The 20000-nt window shown below is 39.2% G+C and overlaps 1 protein-coding gene across 1 annotated transcript in view; it reads right to left on the bottom strand.

Moving 5' to 3' along the window:
- Window positions 1-18417, bottom strand: part of LOC127619377 (collectrin-like) — an 18937-nt gene extending 520 nt beyond the window's left edge. The window contains exons 1-6 of the mRNA XM_052092276.1: window positions 18294-18417; window positions 16208-16266; window positions 14612-14697; window positions 7034-7150; window positions 5498-5692; window positions 1-4027 (exon numbers count right to left, since the gene is read on the bottom strand). The exon at window positions 1-4027 is cut by the window's left edge and continues 520 nt beyond it. Coding sequence (XP_051948236.1) covers window positions 3877-4027; window positions 5498-5692; window positions 7034-7150; window positions 14612-14697; window positions 16208-16266; window positions 18294-18357 — 672 coding nt within the window. The 5' untranslated portion in view covers window positions 18358-18417 and the 3' untranslated portion in view covers window positions 1-3876. The remainder of the gene's footprint in view (window positions 4028-5497; window positions 5693-7033; window positions 7151-14611; window positions 14698-16207; window positions 16267-18293) is intronic.
- Window positions 18418-20000: the final 1583 nt, after the last annotated feature.

Raw genomic sequence — 20000 nt, forward strand, 5'->3', positions numbered from 1 at the left:
GTGCTGTTCTGCTGCAGTCTTTTATAAAACACTGTCTAATTGTCATGAAGTTGTTGCAGGAGTAACATAATGGGTTCAAAAGTTTCATTCGTGCTCAGTAGTCTAACACCGCTCGTCAATGTCATCTGAGATAGCCAATCAAATCGATGAAGGCGGGACTCAAGTTTAAGATGCTAAGCGGGAACCTCGTGGATTATTCCAGAGCCGTGCATCAGCTAACAGTTCAGGTTAAGAGTGTTTGTGTCATGTGAGATGTAAATATCTAACTAAACATGCAATATTTGACCACTGTTTTGGTGGCTCATGAACGCCTAACATGCTTCCAGGTGATTGATATTGTATTGCAATGTATTCTCTGTGCATGGCGTCAGTACAGTAATTAAAAGAGCCTTCTTTGAATAGTAATCTGGTATCTGGTATCTCCCTGTGATAGTAGCCCTGTGTGAAGTCCTGTGCTTTTAATCTCATGAGGGAAATGTTCTCAGAAGCTCAACATCTAATGTTTTCCCACTCCATTCTAATCAATGGAGTGCAGCAGTCTGGTTCTGGATGTACACATCCCATTCATTTTCTCCATAGGGGAGTACATTCGTAACAATATCTTATAAACTTTTAACGATAGACCTAATGTGAGCTCTTTGGTTGTTAATTGATAGTATATGCTCCACGTTATTTCCACTTAAATTAAATAAATGTGTATAATAACGGAGAACTGCACTACCCAAGATCCACCAATCAGAGAGTTGCGGCAAACAAAGCGCACCAAAAGAGCTCTGCAGTGACCGCCCACTCCTATGATGACTCACTGCAAATGACGCAATCGAGTCTCCCTGAAATATCTGAATATTTTATTAAACTATTAATTAAAAACTGTTTTATTTTGATTATGTCATCTGCAATGCTTCATTAGACTGTAGTTCATTCCCTCATTAAACCTTTAAGCTCGAATGGGCCCCGCAAGAAAAATATATCATTGTCAAATTATTAATTAACTACAGTCTTGACCAACACAAAATAAGTATTGTTTGAAAGCCTAGAAGCTCTACTTTCCAATGCATGCAGGTAATATGACCAAAACTGAACAAGTGTTTTGAAATTTGCAGAAGTTCAGAAATGAATCAGAAGTGTTTTGTTAATAATAACAATACAAAAATTAAAACATTTTACATATTGCAATCTGTAAAAATATCAGATTCATCAAATAGCCAAGTGTGCCGCACAAGCCCTCAAAAGTGAAGCCAAAATGTCTCGATCGCCCCCCGGAGACTGGTCCTAGTATAGGTCATAAACCCCGCCTCCCCATGTTATTCAACGGGACGTGAGACCAAATAAACAATTAAATTACACTTCACATATCTTTTTTCCAAAGATAGTTTCTGTCATTTACTGTAGTTTCTATCACGTTGATGTAATTTCAAGTGTTTGTTTTCAAAATAAGTTTGTTTTTAGTTATTTGATGCTATAAAAACGGTGCTGTGACATGATTGACAGCTTTGATTGACAGGTTCTCTGAGTGAAGTAGTCACTGAAGCACCAACAGACTTTTTTTCGGGATCTTCCGAGGACTGAGGAGATTGGAGCTTTAAATGTAATATATAAATTTCTATAATTAATTATTTCACACCGTCATAAGTCAAAAGTCAAAAGTGCAGGGGCGTGTGCTTGCGATTGATTCAGCGAGAGTGAGGGCGGGGCCTTGATTTCGCAGCTTTACTTCCTGCTCACTACTGTGCAGGTCTGGTCCCGAAATCGCAACTGCGCAGACTCAAGTCCCAAGATGTCAGCGCCATATCGGGACACTGGCGGCTTCAGTTCTCACCAATAGAAAAGAGCGAAGGGGCGTCGTCCATCTTTTTTTACAGTCTATAGTCATATGTTGTTGGAAAGCTCTAAAAGAGTAGAATACAACCAGCCTATTTGTTTTACTCACAGATAAGCGAGTAAATATAGCGAGTAATAGCAAATTATATTTCTTTGACAATTATGTTGGTGTTGATTGTATGCCAGGTTTTTGCTTATAACTTCACGAGAAGTTCACAGATCATAAAATGCCACATAGCATTACTTAGAGGAGGTGATTATCTTTCAAACGAGCCCACACACAAGGTCATTGAATGCAAAGATCATTAGATAATCCACATGAATCCCGATGTTACATATGGCCACCAGGAGATGGCGCCAAGTAAATAACACAAACTCAATGATGCAGACCCGTTGAGTCATAAGGCACTCATTCTGTGAAATCTCATGACTAAGATCATGTCTGCATGTCTGCATGCTATGCAAACCTTTACGCCCGTTTCACACATACTCCGTTTGTAGTGCATATGCTGTGCGTATTTTTTTCCGTACCCATGTTAACAGGTTAGAGCTTTTACACTGCACGCGGATGCAGTCCGTCGATCCGTTCCAGTTGCGGTGCGTATACAGCAGTGCAGCGATAGTTTACGGACCGAGTCTATTTTTGCTGTGCTGCACCGCACTGAATTAAAGTGGCAGCACATTGTTCACATTAAAATAGACATAGATTGTCAAGAAGCTGAAATAATGTCATCATATACGCATAATTTCAGTTAATGTGTTCTACAGTTACTAAATTACAGGGTCAAGAAAAACTAAAAAGTATGATTATAGTCCCAAAAGTTGCAAAATGCCATCATATATGATTTTTTTACCCTAAAAAATGACAGAGTGAACGCAAATGCGTCTCATTCTTCTCCTTAGCAACAGATATAGCATGACAGATTTTCTTCTGTCAACAACTCGAACTACATGTAAAACAAAGAATCACAATGATTAAAATGAATTTTCATACTGTTTCAATGCCTTAAACAATCTCAAAGTTAACGTTTCCTTACACATTTTTGATTTCGTGGCACACAGAAACTGTGGATCAGTAGCGCACTGCAAACGCAGCATACGTGAAAAGCACTATAGCGCGTGCTGCTCCTGTGCCGTATACGCACCGCAGACGGACCGCATACGCACTGCACACGGAGTATGTGTGAAACGCGCGTTAGTCATGGTTGTGTTTGCATGTGGAATTACTTCTTGCATGCATGTTTATTGTTCTTAACTTGAAATATTGAGTAAGTTAACGTGATGGCACTTAACATTGAATTTAACTCTTTGGCTGAACTTAAAATTAACAAGTAATTTCAATTTAAATACTTCATTACATATACTTTGTCTGTCGAGTGCCATGTTAAAAGTTAATTCAACTCATGACAATAAAACAATTCAGGTTCCTTCAAATACGTCAGTTTCGGGAACTCAAAAGAAAGAGAAAGTTCTAAACAAGTTCTAAATTAATTAGTATGATTTCATTTTTCCCTACTTAAACATTTAATTATGTTGAGGATTAGGGTGTACAGTGTGAGGTTGTGATTCACCTTGGAGCTGGTTGGTTTTGTTCATGGCTTAGGACTCTTTTGTGAAGGCTTTTATGAAATCCCTATAGAAAAATGAGTGGGAAAATAATTCCGGAACCACGACGGCTGAAAAAGTGGTCGCGCACTGTTGCGCTCTATGATATTACAGCTAATGCCCAATATGGTAATTTTTTACACACTGTTACTAGTTAAAAGCGTGTGGGTCTGTTCATAGATTATTGATTCTTTCTGATAATTCATTAAACTGTCTTTCTGAGTAAACAAGCAATGGTTTACCTTTTAGTGCTGTCATTTCAACGACAGACCCCATTAAACGGTTTGATCAGAACAATTTTCTTTCCTGTATTTGCTTTCAACTCGAACTTCTTCTTCTTATTATTATTATATAAATAATCAAATAAAGTACTCAAAACATTATAAATTAATATTCTTAATTTTTCATATTTAAAGCACTTTAGAGGTGCGACGTGATAGTCGATAGGTTCTACAGCGTTGTGATGCGATCTTCGTTGGAGAATCCTTGATTGTAAACGCCATCTTTATCTCCAAGGCTCCCAAGTGCTGTTCCATTCTCTTTGGGCAATGCTTCTCTTCCCTCTTCCTCTTCACCAAGCCCAACACCCTTCTCTTTAGCTCTGTGGTGAGTCACAAACAGGTCAGCTCAGAATAAAGGCAAGGAAACATACATTTCCAAGCATAATTCATACGAAAATCGAAGAACGAACGGGTGTGATGTCATTTCGAACAAAATCTGGTCAAAACGAAGGTGTTTGTTGAGTTCGTTTCAGTGGTTTGTAACAGCTCACTAGCGCAAACTTTCAGGAAAACTAAGTACCGGCTGCTAAACACCTTCTTACTCCCATTGGTCCACATCATCATGTGACCTGGAGCCCCACCTACTTTGAGTCAGTCAGTTCAGATCAGTTAACATGAACACACTGTCGTTCAAAGTTATTAGTGAGCTGGTGCAAACTTACCCACATCTGTATGATCGTTCACGTAAAGACATTTTCCAAGACCGTTATCCAGTGTTTTGTTTAATTAGTCTACAAATATTATGGCCGCATATAGCGCGTTATAAACGCCACCCCCAGCGGTATGGCTGGTTTCTAAATGTTCGCAAACAGTATGTATTTGCACAGCTGTTTCGAACGTATTTTTGGCTCTGATTGAAAAATTAAGACGCACTTTGCCATGAGTATGCCGGGCCTTAAGGGACTGCATGTTGGTACTTAAGCCACAATCCTCACCAAAGACACATTTCAAAGTATTGAATAATTTCCAAAAGAATGTTACTGACCAATGGAAATCTGAGATAAAACTGACCAGGGGTGTAAGTTGCATCTCATTAATATACTTAAGGATTATTTCAGAGTGATCACACTATGATTTCGGCTACAGTAGGTTGAAAGTTCTGCTGTTGAAATCGGTCTGTGCTTACCGAAATTCAAATCACTGCCCCCAGTGGCAAAAGCTGGAATTGTTGTTGAACGTATGGGCACATGTGAGCTTCATTTTCTGAGTGGAGTATCCCCAGAGTGGTGCCAAAAACCGAGCTGTTTTATTAGTTGTGCCCAAACCCAACCCTAAACCTAATCGCCGTGGAGTTCAAATGTAATTAAGCAAAAATGCAACCTACGAATCGCACTCACCTTGGTTCCCAAAGGACCAAAACTCGTGTCTCTGTGGGTTGCTAGCACAACACACTATCAGTAGTGCTGGGGGAAATGTGTTCACAGTTGAATTAATGCATAACATGTCTGATGGAGGCAGTATGTGGTTGATTTCAGAGTATATGAACTTTCGGAAGCTTCATGCCGATTTGTACATTTGAAATTCACTTTACAATTAAAATACTTGTACTTTTGCTCAATTACATTTCTAAGGAAAAATTATATAGTTTTTACTCCTCCATTTAGACCTTCAAAGTACAATGGCAAATCTATTTTCATATTAAACATACGTTTAAGTCTAACGGAGCAAGCAAGTCAAATCACATAGCTGTACTTTTAATTGAGTACACTTTTGACACAGTCTCCATATTTAATTTTAAAGTATAATTAATCAGTACTTTTTGCACACAGATGAAAACACAAATGTCTTACCTTCTCCGTTTGGTGACCGAGGACATGAGTAAAGATAAAATACCCACAGCCACAACCCCAATCACCACCCCGAACACAATGAGCCAGGGGGGAGTGGAGTATGTAATCGGGGCTGCGAGCGTCGGCGGGATTCCCACAAACTCCAAAGTCATGTCCGACAACAGGAACGCATTGTTGATCCGATGCTTATTCAGCCTAGAATAGGGAAAATGCATTAGGATCCAGCACACTAAATAAAATAGTATTATAGATAAATTATAGTTCCCCTTCAGTCACTCACTCGACGTTGTGTCAAATTAATTGACAAAAGGGGTCTTCCTGGGATGCCAAACGTACCTCTGAACCTGAAAAAAGGCCAATGTCAAGTTGGCAGACAGAATTTGCACCCCTCAGGGGTGCGGGGAACCTAAGGTCTGTATGTGACATCGCTTTGGGGAGGGCTACGTGCAGCCGACACAGTTGCCTCTAGCACGCAGTAGCCTGCTTGCACCTGTCTCGACAGTTCACGTAACACACTCAGTGCGTGCCGTTTTTAGATGGGACCCTTTGTGTCACTTAATTCGACACAACGTCAAGTGAGTGACAGAAGGGGAACGTCATGGTTACTGTTGTAACAACCGTTCCCCGAGGGAACGAGACGTTGTGTCCCTCCTGGCACAGCACTAAACCTACCGCTGTAAACGGCCGTACCTTATTTTCGGCTCCTCAGTGCAAAATCCTGACTGGCACTCGCTTCCCCGCTTCGCTTTATACCCGTATGTCCGGGGCGGGGCTTGCAAATTTTGTCTGCCAACATGACATTGGCCTTTTCTCAGGTTCAGAGGTACGTTTGGTGTCCCAGGAAGACCTCTTGTGTCACTTCATTAGATTTGTAAAATTTGGAGTTGAACTGAAGTGGGAGTTATTAAGTAAATGTTGGTTATTGTTTATCAGTAAGTCGTTATTTCATAAATAAGTGTTCTTGAATTTTTGCTTATCGCAGCCCAGTTGGCAAGTTTCGCGGCCGACCCACCAGCCCGCTCGGTTCTCCCGCTGGCCAGTCCACCCCTGATCGGTCCCAAAGTGCGTCGGCCAACCGGGAAAATGCCCGGTATGCCAGATTGCCAGTCCTGCTCTTGACTGTTTAGAAGTAGAACTAGCAATGTTCGATTCGCAAATGAATTGCTCTTTTTAGTCAGTTCGTTTAAAAGAAGTGCTCAAACGGGTTGGCAAAAATGTCTGAATCAGATTGCAATCCACTCGTAGTAGAGCTGTTAACATATCAACATATTACTGTCAGCTAGTCTAGTTTCTCGTGTTGTGAGCTTTGACAAAAATGGTGGCCGAGATGAGTGCATATATAAATAACATATATGTCTCTTTTGAGGTTTTGTTTTGGTTAGAAAACTGTCTAGAATGCAGCTCTGTAGAGTTCGAAACAGAGATAATGTTTACACTAACATGTCACATTGAGGCCCATGTGCAGTCTAGCGTCTAGTTAGCCATCAGGACACATAGTATAAACCCATAAACCTTTAGCACAGAGTGTTGACTCACCTCACTGCCTGTTCTACTTCCTCTTTAGGGATCAGCTGGGTTCGATTCACTGGGGATGTCACCACAAACACGAACGACACTCTTTGTGTCTCATGGCATACCAGAATGTTTGAAATGCTAAAAGACAAAGATAGACAGATGAAATTATACGCATTTGTTTAAAAAAAAAAAAACTCGAAATATATATTTTAAACATGTTTTCTAAGCAGCACGGATGAAGAAATTTTTAATATTTTGTTTTAAAAAAGTATTTTAAAGGTCATAATATATTGAAAAATGTTGGAAAATACATTGAAATGTATATTTACATGTTAAAATACACAAAATATTTTTGTATATTTAAAAATACATGTTTTTTTTTTATGTGCAATACTTATGTAGTATATTTTATTTGACATTAAAATATACTAGGTGGCCAAAATGTTATCAGAAAAAAGTATTAAATATTTGCAAATATGTATATACAGTATTTTTTAAAATATATGTTAGCAATATTTTTTCCACATTTATTTTTGCATTTTTGTGCATCTATTTTATAATACATCAAAAACATTCATTTAATAAATGTTTTGCTGTTTGGGATGAAAATTGTATTTTTCCTTTTTTTTATTTTTATGTAAATTTGTTTTTTTTATAATAATTTTCAAAATACTTTGAAATATTTTATCTTCCCATTTTATAATATATTGTACAAAACTTTAGGAAAACACATTGAAATTAATTTTTACATGATAAAATATTTTTCTTTCTTTTTTATGTACTATTTATTATATTTATTTTGACATTAAAATGTACCAACGATGTATATCAGGAAAAATAAATGACTAAAATATTTTCTAAATTCATTCAAATCATTTTTTATATATTTTACTGAGATATTTTGGTGTATTATAAATACACCAAAAACACATTTTAAATAAATGTTCATTAAAAAAAATTGCTGTATGGAATAAAAAATATTTTTGTTATGTTGCAATTTTGGTTGAAATACCACAGCGATGGTTACAAACAGCAGCTTTCAGTTTTTTTTTCTTCTAGTGGACATCAACGCAATGGGACAGATGAAACAACCTTACACGCGCGTAGACTACATCATGTAGGATCAGTGAATATGGATTCACATCACATACTGGAAGAGACTAATAGGAATCAAGCGCACTGATACACAAGCACAACGTGTGATCAATGTAACATGATGACAGCACAAAAGAACCACACACTCATATCAATCAATACTGCAGTTTCTCACAACCTAACGCCTGAAGCTTCTCTGCTGCACGCCAGATATGAGATTTCATGATCCTGAGGGGCATATATCTAGCTGGAAGGGGTTAACCTGAATTGATTTCCTTTGACCCATGGAGTCTACACTGCCCTGTAATTACATTGGTTAAATTATTCAGTCGAGCTTTAAACCACCTCATGATTGGCTCACCCTCATCATTTCTGTTCCATAGAAGTCATCAGTTTGGAAAGACATTACTAGATAATAATAAAAGGGGGGATCAAAACAATATGTCCCGCCCAAACTTCATGTTTAAAAAATAAATGTGTCAACACAGGAAAGAAAACAGTGCTTGTCAAGCCTTTTTGTGGGGTCTTTGGGTAATATGTGATCTATTCATTGCACATCATCAGTCATTTGGAGAAAAATAATTTAGACCCAGCTGACAGCATCATTGCCTGATTGATGATTTTCGTTATCTCTGCAGAGTTTCAAAGCATGTCATTTGTCTCATTAAAATTATATTCTTAAAGATTTCCATTTGAAATTTGCTTTAAATGATCTGTGATATGAATAACTCATCATACTAATGGTATGTATCATCATACTCTCAACTCTTCATTTCACCAGAAAGCAGCTTTAAATTGTGAATGTTATTAATAACTAAATCTTTACATGTAAGTTATGTTTACATGTTCAAAACTTGGTTGTTGCTGGTGTTGCTATGGCATTTCTAATTCGTTGCTAAAGTGTACTGGGTAGTTGACAGGCCATTGTTATGTGGTTGCTAGAGTGTTCTGGGTGGTTGCCAGGGCATTGTTATGTGGTTGATAGGGTGTTCTGGGTTGTTGCCAGGGCATTGTTATGTGGTTGCTAGAGTGTTCTGGGTGGTTGCCAGGGCATTGTTATGTGGTTGATAGGGTGTTCTGGGTGGTTGCCAGGGCATTGTTATGTGGTTGCTAGAGTGTTCTGGGTGGTTGCCAGGGCATTGTTATGTGGTTGATAGGGTGTTCTGGGTTGTTGGCAGGTCATTGCTATGTGGTTATTAGGATGCTCTGGATGGCTTCTAGGGCATTGTTATGTGGTTGCTAGGGTGTTCTGTTTGGTTGCCAGGGCATTGTTATGTGGTTTATAGGGTGTTCTTTGTGGTTGCCAGGACATTGTTATGTGGTTGATAGGGTGTTCTGGGTTGTTGGCAGGGCATTGTTATGTGGTTATTAGGATGCTCTGGATGGTTTCTAGGGCATTGTTATGTGGTTGCTAGGATGTTCTGTTTGGTTGCCAGGGCATTGTTATGTGGTTTATAGGGTGTTCTGTGTGGTTGGCAGGGCATTGTTATGTGGTTGCTAGAGTGTTCTGGGTGGTTGCCAGGGCATTGTTATGTGGTTAATAGGGTGTTCTGGGTGGTTGCCAGGGCATTGTTATGTGGTTGCTAGAGTTTTCTGGGTGGTTGCCAGGGCATTGTTATGTGGTTGATAGGGTGTTCTGGGTGGTTGCCAGGGCATTGTTATGTGGTTGCTAGAGTTTTCTGGGTGGTTGCCAGGACATTGTTATGTGGTTGATAGGGTGTTCTGGGTTGTTGGCAGGGCATTGTTATGTGGTTATTAGGATGCTCTGGATGGCTTCTAGGGCATTGTTATGTGGTTGCTAAGGTGTTCTGTTTGGTTGCCAGGGCATTGTTATGTGGTTTATAGGGTGTTCTGTGTGGTTGCCAGGACATTGTTATGTGGTTGATAGGGTATTCTGGGTTGTTGGCAGGGCATTGTTATGTGGTTATTAGGATGCTCTGGATGGTTTCTAGGGCATTGTTATGTGGTTGCTAGGGTGTTCTGTTTGGTTGCCAGGGCATTGTTATGTGGTTTATAGGGTGTTCTGTGTGGTTGCCAGGGCATTGTTATGTGGTTGATAGGGTGTTCTGGGTTGTTGGCAGGGCATTGTTATGTGGTTATTAGGATGCTCTGGATGGTTTCTAGGGCATTGGTATGTGGTTGCTAGGGTGTTCTGTGTGGTTGCCAGGGCATTGTTATGTGGTTGATAGGCTGTTCTGGGTTGTTGGCAGGTCATTGCTATGTGGTTATTAGGATGCTCTGGATGGTTTCTAGGGCATTGTTATGTGGTTGCTAGGGTGTTCTGTTTGGTTGCCAGGGCATTGTTATGTGGTTTATAGGGTGTTCTGTGTGGTTGCCAGGACATTGTTATGTGGTTGATAGGGTGTTCTGGGTTGTTGGCAGGGCATTTTTATGTGGTTATTAGGATGCTCTGGATGGTTTCTAGGGCATTGTTATGTGGTTGCTAGGGTGTTATGTTTGGTTGCCAGGGCATTGTTATGTGGTTTATAGGGTGTTCTGTGTGGTTGCCAGGGCATTGTTATGTGGTTGATAGGGTGCTCTGGGTTGTTGGCAGGGCATTGTTATGTGGTTATTAGGATGCTCTGGATGGTTTCTAGGGCATTGGTATGTGGTTGCTAGGGTGTTCTGTGTGGTTACCAGGGCATTGTTATGTGGTTGATAGGGTGTTCTGGGTTGTTGGCAGGTCATTGCTATGTGGTTATTAGGATGCTCTGGATGGCTTCTAGGGCATTGTTATGTGGTTGCTAGGGTGTTCTGTTTTGTTGCCAGGGCATTGTTATGTGGTTTATAGGGTGTTCTGTGTGGTTGCCAGGACATTGTTATGTGGTTGATAGGGTGTTCTGGGTTGTTGGCAGGGCATTGTTATGTGGTTATTAGGATGCTCTGGATGGTTTCTAGGGCATTGTTATGTGGTTGCTAGGGTGTTCTGTTTGGTTGCCAGGGCATTGTTATGTGGTTTATAGGGTGTTCTGTGTGGTTGCCAGGGCATTGTTATGTGGTTGATAGGGTGTTCTGGGTTGTTGACAGGGCATTGTTATGTGGTTATTAGGATGCTCTGGATGGTTTCTAGGGCATTGGTATGTGGTTGCTAGGGTGTTCTGTGTGGTTGCCAGGGCATTGTTATGTGGTTGATAGGGTGTTCTGGGTTGTTGGCAGGTCATTGCTATGTGGTTATTAGGATGCTCTGGATGGTTTCTAGGGCATTGTTATGTGGTTGCTAGGGTGTTCTGTTTGGTTGCCAGGGCATTGTTATGTGGTTTATAGGGTGTTCTGTGTGGTTGCCAGGGCATTGTTATGTGGTTGATAGGGTGTTCTGGGTTGTTGACAGGGCATTGTTATGTGGTTATTAGGATGCTCTGGATGGCTTCTAGGGCAATGGTATGTGGTTGCTAGGGTGTTCTGGGTGGTTGCCAGGGCATTGTTATGTGGTTGCTGGGGTGTTCTGGGTGGTTGCTATGGAATTTCTAGGTTGTTGCTAGGGTGTTCTGGGGGGTTTCTAGGGTATTGCTATGTGGTTGCTAAGGTGCTCTGGGTGGTTTCTAGGGCATTATTATGTGGTTGCTAGAGTGTTCTGGGTGGTTGACAGGGCATTGTTATGTGGTTGCTAGGGTGCTCCGGGTGGTTTCTAGGGCATTGTTAGGGTGTACAGGGATCTTTCTAGGCATTGCAATGTTGTTGCTAGGGTGTTCTGGGTTGTTGCCACATACATTTTATGTGGTTGCTAGGGTGTTCTGATGGTTGCCATGGAATTTCTGTTTGGTTGCTAGGGTGTTCAGGGTGGTTTCCAGGGAATTGTTATGTGGTTGCTAAGGTGCTCTGGTTGGCTTCAATGTCATTTCTATGTGGTTTCTATTGTGCTATGGGTGGTTTTTAGAGTATTTCTTTTTGGTTGCTAGAGTTTTATGGGTTGTTTACAGGGCATTGTTATTTGGTTGCTAGGATCCTTTGGGTGGTTGCTAGGGCATTGCTATGTAAAGTGTAACACATCGAAGGTTAGTTTTAATGGCTTGTAAAAATCCCCAATGCTAATTATGATGAATAGTAATAGAGATGCATGCCTTAAAAAGCACCATTACTATTCATTTTAATTTATAAGGTCCCTTCAAAACCCAAGGACACTTCAAAATACATTACAAAAACATAAGAAACTGAACGAAAAATGTATAAATAAACAAAAATACATCACAGGGTGCAGTAAAAAAAGGCATAAAAACTGCATGGGGCAAACAGGTAAGAAAAAGTTGGAAATGTTGCCCTGGTTTGGCAGCTGATATAGATTTGCTTGTCAGCAGCATGGCTACGGAGTCTGAGTCCATGCTGCCGAAATATTAGCCCAGAGGGGAGGCATATACATTTTAAAAGAGGAGAGGGCCCACAACTGAACCTTCAGACCCTATCAGACTGGAACAGCACATGATGTGTTTCGCAGTAGAAGACAATTACTGGTTTTCTCTAAGATAGATTGTTTGCCAGAGGAAAACTGACTGTCACTTGCCAGTGATGCTAAAGGCTTATTGGCAGGTGAGGAGAATATTATGGCAGACAGTCAAAAGCTGTGAAAAGTTTTATGAGGACTACGGCATTTAAGGAATAGTTTACCCAAATTTGAAACTTGTGTCATCATTTACTCACCCTCATGTTGTTTCAAACCTGTCTGACTTGCTTTCTTCAGCTTTGCACAAAATGTTAATGTCTTGACGTCAAAAGCAGTGCCAGATTGTTTCAAATCCCATGTAAATGTGTTTTTCTTGCATTGTCTGATTTTTTATAAAGAGCTGATTTTTGGCAGCTACTCCTGGAGTCTTGCTTATTTAAGAGGTGCTGGCTGCACATCATGGCTGCTGCTGCCCCAGGAAACCTGCTACTGTGTTTGGTGTTTTATTTTGTCTTTCTCTTTTTCATTTATTTTATTTTTAAAAGGTGGTGATTTAGTCCTTTGTATTATTGGAAACATATTACAATAGACAGAGTAGGCAAACAAGCTGACCCGGAAGATATATTTATGTGTTTGTTCTTTTCATTGGTAAGCTTTCTTGACTCTTTAATTCATTGATAGATTAATTTAGTCAGCTCACCTAGCATGGTTTTTATTTACTGTTGAGTTTTCTATATTTTCATTGTAAAATAACATCCTACTTTTTAACTATGGCCATTGAGATCTTTTTATTTTCTTCAGTACTTTGACAGCTTCTTATGTTGGTCCCAAACTTGGGTCGTAACATAAATCGGGGGCTCGTCCGGGATTTGGACAACCTGTTTGCAGTACTACTTTGTTCTCTGTAGCAATGTTTCATTTCTGCCATTGTCAAGCATTGCTACTTTTGTTGTTTGCAGCTTGCTTTTGTTTCTGGATTTGGCATGAATTGCTACTTTGTTTCCCATAGCATGCTTGGTTTCAACTGCACTTCAACTCTTGTAACTGTTACGTATCAGTGTATTGGTGTGCATTAAAGTGCACTCTGGGGCAGCTGTGGCTCAGGTGGTAGAACGGGTCGGCTGCTAATCACAGGGTTGGCAGTTTGATTCCCGGCCCATACGACTCTACATGCCGAAGTGTTCTTGGGCAAGACACTGAACCCCAAGTTGCTCCCAATGGCTGGCTAGCGCCTTGCATGGCAGCTCTGCCACCATTGGTGTATAAGTCTGTGTGTGAATGTGTGATTGGGACACAGTGTAAAGCGCTTTGGTAACCTCTAAGGTTAAAAAAAGCACTATATATGTGCAGACCATTTGATAAAGCCAAAACACTGTTATTCTACAGACATAGTTTTGAACCAAGACCACATTTCTGACTGTAACTCCTACAGTTTTCAAGCTACAGGCATCAAACTTGGCACAGACCTTGACTCTGGTAGCTATGTTTATACAGAGTTTTTAACAGATCAGAGTTATGGTTTTCGCAAGACTATTCAAATGGCAACTTTTAACAAAAATTCAAATGTAAACAAGGCTTTAATCTGCTTTAACGGTCTCTCTTGCCATGTACACACTCATAGTTTCACGAGTGACAACACTAAAAGGACATTATTTTAAATTGTATTAATTGAAATGGGTTAAACAGTAATGAAATTGAAATGCTTAAATCTTAAAAATAGGCATTTTTTATGTTCTTGCCTTGTCTTTCTTTCTTCCTTTCGGTTTTCTGTCTATTTTTCTTTCTTTCTGTCTATCCATCTTTTATATCTTTATTTCTGTTTGTCTGTCTATCTCTTTCTCCTTTAAGCCCTTAGACAAGGCTTTGTCTCTTTCTCTTTCACACACACACACACACACACACACACACACACACACACACACACACACACACACACACAGAACAAACAGATTTTACAATCACATTTGTCAGCTCTGACTCATTGGCTGTGGTCAATTCATTCTGCTCATGTTTTCAATCACTATCAAATTGGCATCACAAAAACAGCCTTAGATAGTTCTTTCTGTGCATTGATTATCTTTTGTTTAGTGTGTCACCTGCTCATGGGTGTGAATGTGGGGTCTACTCACTCATATGTATCTTGTTTAAAGTATTTCCTCATCGAAAACGCCAGAGTCGATCTGAAGAAAAACATCTCACTTTCATTCCACTCGTACTGAGAAAAAAACATTTAAATATTCAACAAATTGCGTGAAAATCAAAATGCTCAAATAAATAAATGAATACAGAAGTCTGATACATGGCACGCAATACATTTAGAAATGTATATTACTTATTATTATATAGTTTTAACTGATATAAAAATGGCACATAAGTCATATTTCCATATAAGTCTAGTGCATAGACAATGAAATGTAGGTCAGTTGCAGTTCACTTTGCAGATCTTTGGCATTTTAGCTGTCAGTTTGTCCAGATACTCAGGTGACCTTTCACCCCACACTTCCTGTAGCCCTTGCCATAGATGTGTCTGTCTTATCGGGCACTTCTCACACACTTTATAGTCTAACTGATCCATAACACTCTTTTCCAATTATCTGTTGTCCAATGTCTGTGTTTCTTTGCCCACTCAAACCTTTTCTTTTTGTTTTTCTGTTTCAAAAGTGGCTTTTTCTTTGCAATTCTTCCCATAAATCCTCCTGAGTCTTCTCTTTACTGTTGTACATGAAACTGGTGTTGAGCGTGTAGAATTCAATGAAGCTGTCAGCGGAGGACATGTGAGGCATCTATTTCTCAAACTAGAGACTCTGATGTACTTATCCTCTTGTTTAGTTGTACATCTGGTCTTCCACATCTCTTTCTGTCCTTGTTAGAGCCAGTTGTTCTTTGTCTTTGAAGACTGTAGTGTACACCTTTGTATGAAATCTTTAGTTTTTTGTCAATTTCAAGCATTGTGTAGCCTTCATTCCATTTACATTTACATTTATGTATGTAGCAGACGCTTTTATCCAAAGCAACTTACAGAGCCCTTATTACAGGGACAATCCCCCTGGAGCAACCTGGAGTTAAGCGCCTTGCTCAAGGACACAATGCTGTGGGGCTCGAACCAGCATCCTTCTGATTACCAGATTACCAGTTATGTGCTTAGACCACTACACCACCACCACTCCATTCCTTAAAACAATGATTGACTGACGAGTTTCTAGAGAAAGCTGTTTCTTTTGTGCCATTTTTAATATTGACCTAATATTGACCTTAAGACTTGCCAGTCCCACTCAAAAACAAACACAAAAACAATGTAAAGCTTAATTTTACAAACCAAATAGCTTTCAACTGTGTTTGATATAATGGCAAGTGATTTTCTAGCACCAAATTAGCAATTTAGCATGATTCCTCAAGGATAAGGTGTTGGAGCGATGCTGCTGTCTAGATTTGGTCAAAAATGACTTTTTTCAAATAGTGATGGTGCTGTTTTTTACATCAGTAATGTCCAGACTATACTTTGTGATCACTTGAATGCCACTTTGGTGAATTAAAATACCAATTTCCTTCCGAAACAGCAAATTATGTCCATTATTCCTATATAGGCCTATATATATCAGTGAAAACCGTTTATAAAATATATACTGTATGTCCATATTTTGCCTTCCAATGCCATATATCAGATTTCTGAATGGGATATTGACATCAAATTAAATCGAAAGAAGAGAAGCAAAACCAAACCCTACAGCATCATTTCCTAGGGCCGTCTTAATGCTGAGTCTGACTTTATATCCTTCTTTGCCATCTACAAATAGAGAGAGAGAGTTCATTTAAATACAGAAATCTTCACTTGCAGTGTAAAACAGTGGACGTCCTGTTTTTTGTGCACTGATAACAAAGATTGATTAGCTCTATTAGATACAAACATCGTCAGTTAACTGAAGAAAATATTGCTAGTCAGAAAACTAAATTATGTTCTTTACTTGCTTAGTGACAACTTTGTCCTTAAACTCTCTTGAAGTTTAGCTACTCTGCAATCTCACATTCCCACTGAAATGTTTCACTTTTGTCTTTTGCTTTTAGATACCCTGAAATGCATTTCCCTGCTGGGTGGATCTCATGAAAACATGTACTTATGTTTATGCTCATAACTTTTGAACCATTAGGCCCAGAATCAAAATATTATTTTCTTCGTCCTTGAAACCATGGTTTCAATTTCCGGCGATTTTCCAACATTTCGAATTTTCAAATGTTCACTTTTTTGTAGTCCTCCAAGACTGTAATTTGTAAAAAATTTGATGTGCATCGTGTAGGGACAATGGGGACAAAAATGTATAAAAAGATTTTTGATAGGCCAAATCGTTCTCAAATAACGCTTCAACTAATTTGACGGCGAGCACGCCAAAATGATCATGAGTTTGAATCTTCGCCACGCTTAGGCTTCGCTTACGCTTAGGCTATGACATATACCAAACTTGGTATATGTCATAGCCATAATGACTTGAGGGTACCAGCACGTTATTGCTTATAACTTCTGAATAGTTTGACCTTGGGGCATACCGAGTTGAACGATACCAAATTTTCCTATGTCGGCCATTTTTAATTTTGTCATAAAATGCTGTATTTTAAAAACACCTTGGCGTACCATTACGAAACTCGGTATGCATCATTGACACTATGTCCTGAGCGTACCTATACAATTTTTGGCCAGAGCCACCCTGTGGTCAAAAGTTATAATTCAAAATTATTGTAAAGTTTTATTAATGGTAAATGGTCTGCACTTATATAGCGCCTTTTTAAGCCTTAACGGTATTCAAAGCACTTTACACTGCGTCTGATTCACCCATACACACACACATACATACACCAATGGCGGCAGAGCTGCTATGTAAGGTGCTAGCCTGCCATTGGGAGCAACTTGGGGTTCATTGTCTTGCCCAAGGACACATGTGGAGTCGTGTGGGCCACCAACCCTGCGATTAGTGGACAACCCGCTCTACCAACTGAGCCGCCCCTAATTTGGCCTATCGTCCTGTCACTGGTGTCTAAAGATTTCTTCGGTCATACCAAATACACTGATACCAACTTCTTCTAGGCTGTTTGTCCGATTTGCACAAAATTTGTCATGTATCCTCTAGGGACACTCACAACAAAAAGTTATCAAAATCTCTTCGTTAGACAAAACGCTTCTCGAATAGCGCACCAACAAATTTGATGGCAACTTGCCAAAAAGCATTTGAGGCTGCAATGCTTTTCCATATTTTCATTAAACTTTGAGTGTGTCACAATGACCACACCTTGACCTCACCATGCAAACTCGGTGACTACGACACCTATTGGTCAAAATGTATAATGCATTGTATTTTAATTTGAGCAATTCTACCTATGTTTTTTATGCTGCTTTTCATAGTCATAATCAGTGATGTCCAGTGACACTTTCGTACATGCCATACATTGGAACGCTATATTTTATTTCCTGTTATTCTGTCATTTGTATTACTTTTGTAATGCACTATTTTAATGGCCAATCTCATTATAAAAATGACTGTATACATTTAACAATTGAAGTGACACAAATAGCACATAAAGACACACATTTATGCATGTATTCATTCTGTCTAAAGCTATATTGTTACAAGCCTTTTAAAAGGCTCAGCGAGTTTTCTTTCCATTGTAAAAACAACAATAAAGGCATCTAAGTTGAGAGTAAATGACCCATAGCGGGTGAACAGATTAGAGGAAAATGTCACTCTTCAAACACACACTAATAATGCTTAATTTCAGAATAAACACTGTAATAGATTTTTCCTGGGTAGTCTTTAAATGTATTACCTTTACAGAGGTCCTGTGCTACCATGGGAGGCAGCAAAATCAAAAGAAGGATTCCCGTTAGCATGTCTTTATCTGGATGAACAACACTATATCAGTCTTGTTATCACATATGCTGCTGAATTCAGCAGTCAGAGATTATAAACTGGTACAGAGGGCTGGACACAGCAGCTTAATGGTTGAGCAATGACTAGTCCTGCCTCCTTAGAGAGAAATACAGAGGAAACGTGATATATCCACTCTGTAAAAATATACTGTTACATTTACAGTAAAAGCAAAATAAAAAGTAAATAGTGCCTGTATATTTTACAGTTCATAACTGTATATAAATACACAGCGAAAATGTAATTTTCCAATGTTTTTGGCACCATTCAGAGATAAGTCTAGAGACCGTTGTGCTTGAAAATCCCAGGAGATCAGCAGATACAGAAATACTCGAACCAGCCCATCTGGCACCAACAATCATGCCATGCTCCAAATCACTGAGATCACATTTTCCCCATTCTTATGGTTGATGTGAACATTAAAATAAGCTCCTGACCCGTATATGCATGATTTTATGCACTGCTGCCACTCGATTGGTTGATTAGCTAATCGCATGGATGATTGTCTTAATCTTAATCATTTAGGCACTATTTTACCTTAAAAAAAAAAAAACTACTCTTAAAATGATGGTGAAAATACAACAACTGGGCATGCCCAGAAGTCCCTGCATGATATTTATGCTTCTTCTTATTTTTAATATAAGTTATGTACATTTGGGTGTTTTATGTTCAGTATATGTGTTACCCTGATGGTGTTTTGTGTTTGTGTGAGTGAAAAGGGCCACTCTTGATTCATATTAATGTCATTTGTGTTAATATGGTGGTTAACAGAGCATTTGAAGGGTTCGGTCACCCAAAACTGTCAATTCTCTCATCATTTACTCTCCCTCCAGATCCAGCTGCTTTTGGTGAGAACGGACAAAAGTATAACACCTTTTTCCATTGTACACTTTTGATTACACTTCCTATAGCGCCATCTAGCGCTCAGCGCATGCGTCAAGATCTAGGAAGTGTAATCAAGCTTGAAATCATGATCGTGCCCAGAGGCTGCAATGACAAGGTTTACTGTGAAAAGGGAGTTATATTTTGGTCCGTTCTCACCCAAAACCAGTTGGATCACTTCAGATGACATGGATTAAATCACTGGAGTCTAATGGATTATGTTTATGCTGACTTTATCTCCTTTTTGAAGCTTTTGGGTTTCTGGTCACCATTCACTTGCATTGAATGGACCTCAGGGGCGTATATTCTAGGGGGATCGGGGGAGGTAACCCACCCCCAGTAATCAAAACAAGCAAGTACAACCCCCTAATAGTTATTCCTTGATCAATGGAAACATGTAAATGCTTTACATTTTTACAAATGGCATGCTTATAGTTAGTTGTCTTTGAATATTAAGCTGGTATATTAGAAAGTATGTTAAAGAAATATCCTGGGTTCAATGCAAGTCAAGCTTAATCGACATCATTTGATTGAATTACAATAAACACTCATTTTTGACCTGTCCCTCTTTTTCTTTAAAAAAAAGCAAAAAGGTTACACTGTGGTACTTACAATGGAAAAGCACTTAAATGAATTCCTCTATTATTTGAGCTGTTAAGTTGCTTAAATCGTCGTTTTTATGGTCGTTTTAGGGTTTTATGGTTTATGGCACTATGTCGTCATG

Source organism: Xyrauchen texanus, chromosome 25 (assembly GCF_025860055.1).
Source record: "Xyrauchen texanus isolate HMW12.3.18 chromosome 25, RBS_HiC_50CHRs, whole genome shotgun sequence".
NCBI lineage: Eukaryota > Metazoa > Chordata > Actinopteri > Cypriniformes > Catostomidae > Xyrauchen > Xyrauchen texanus.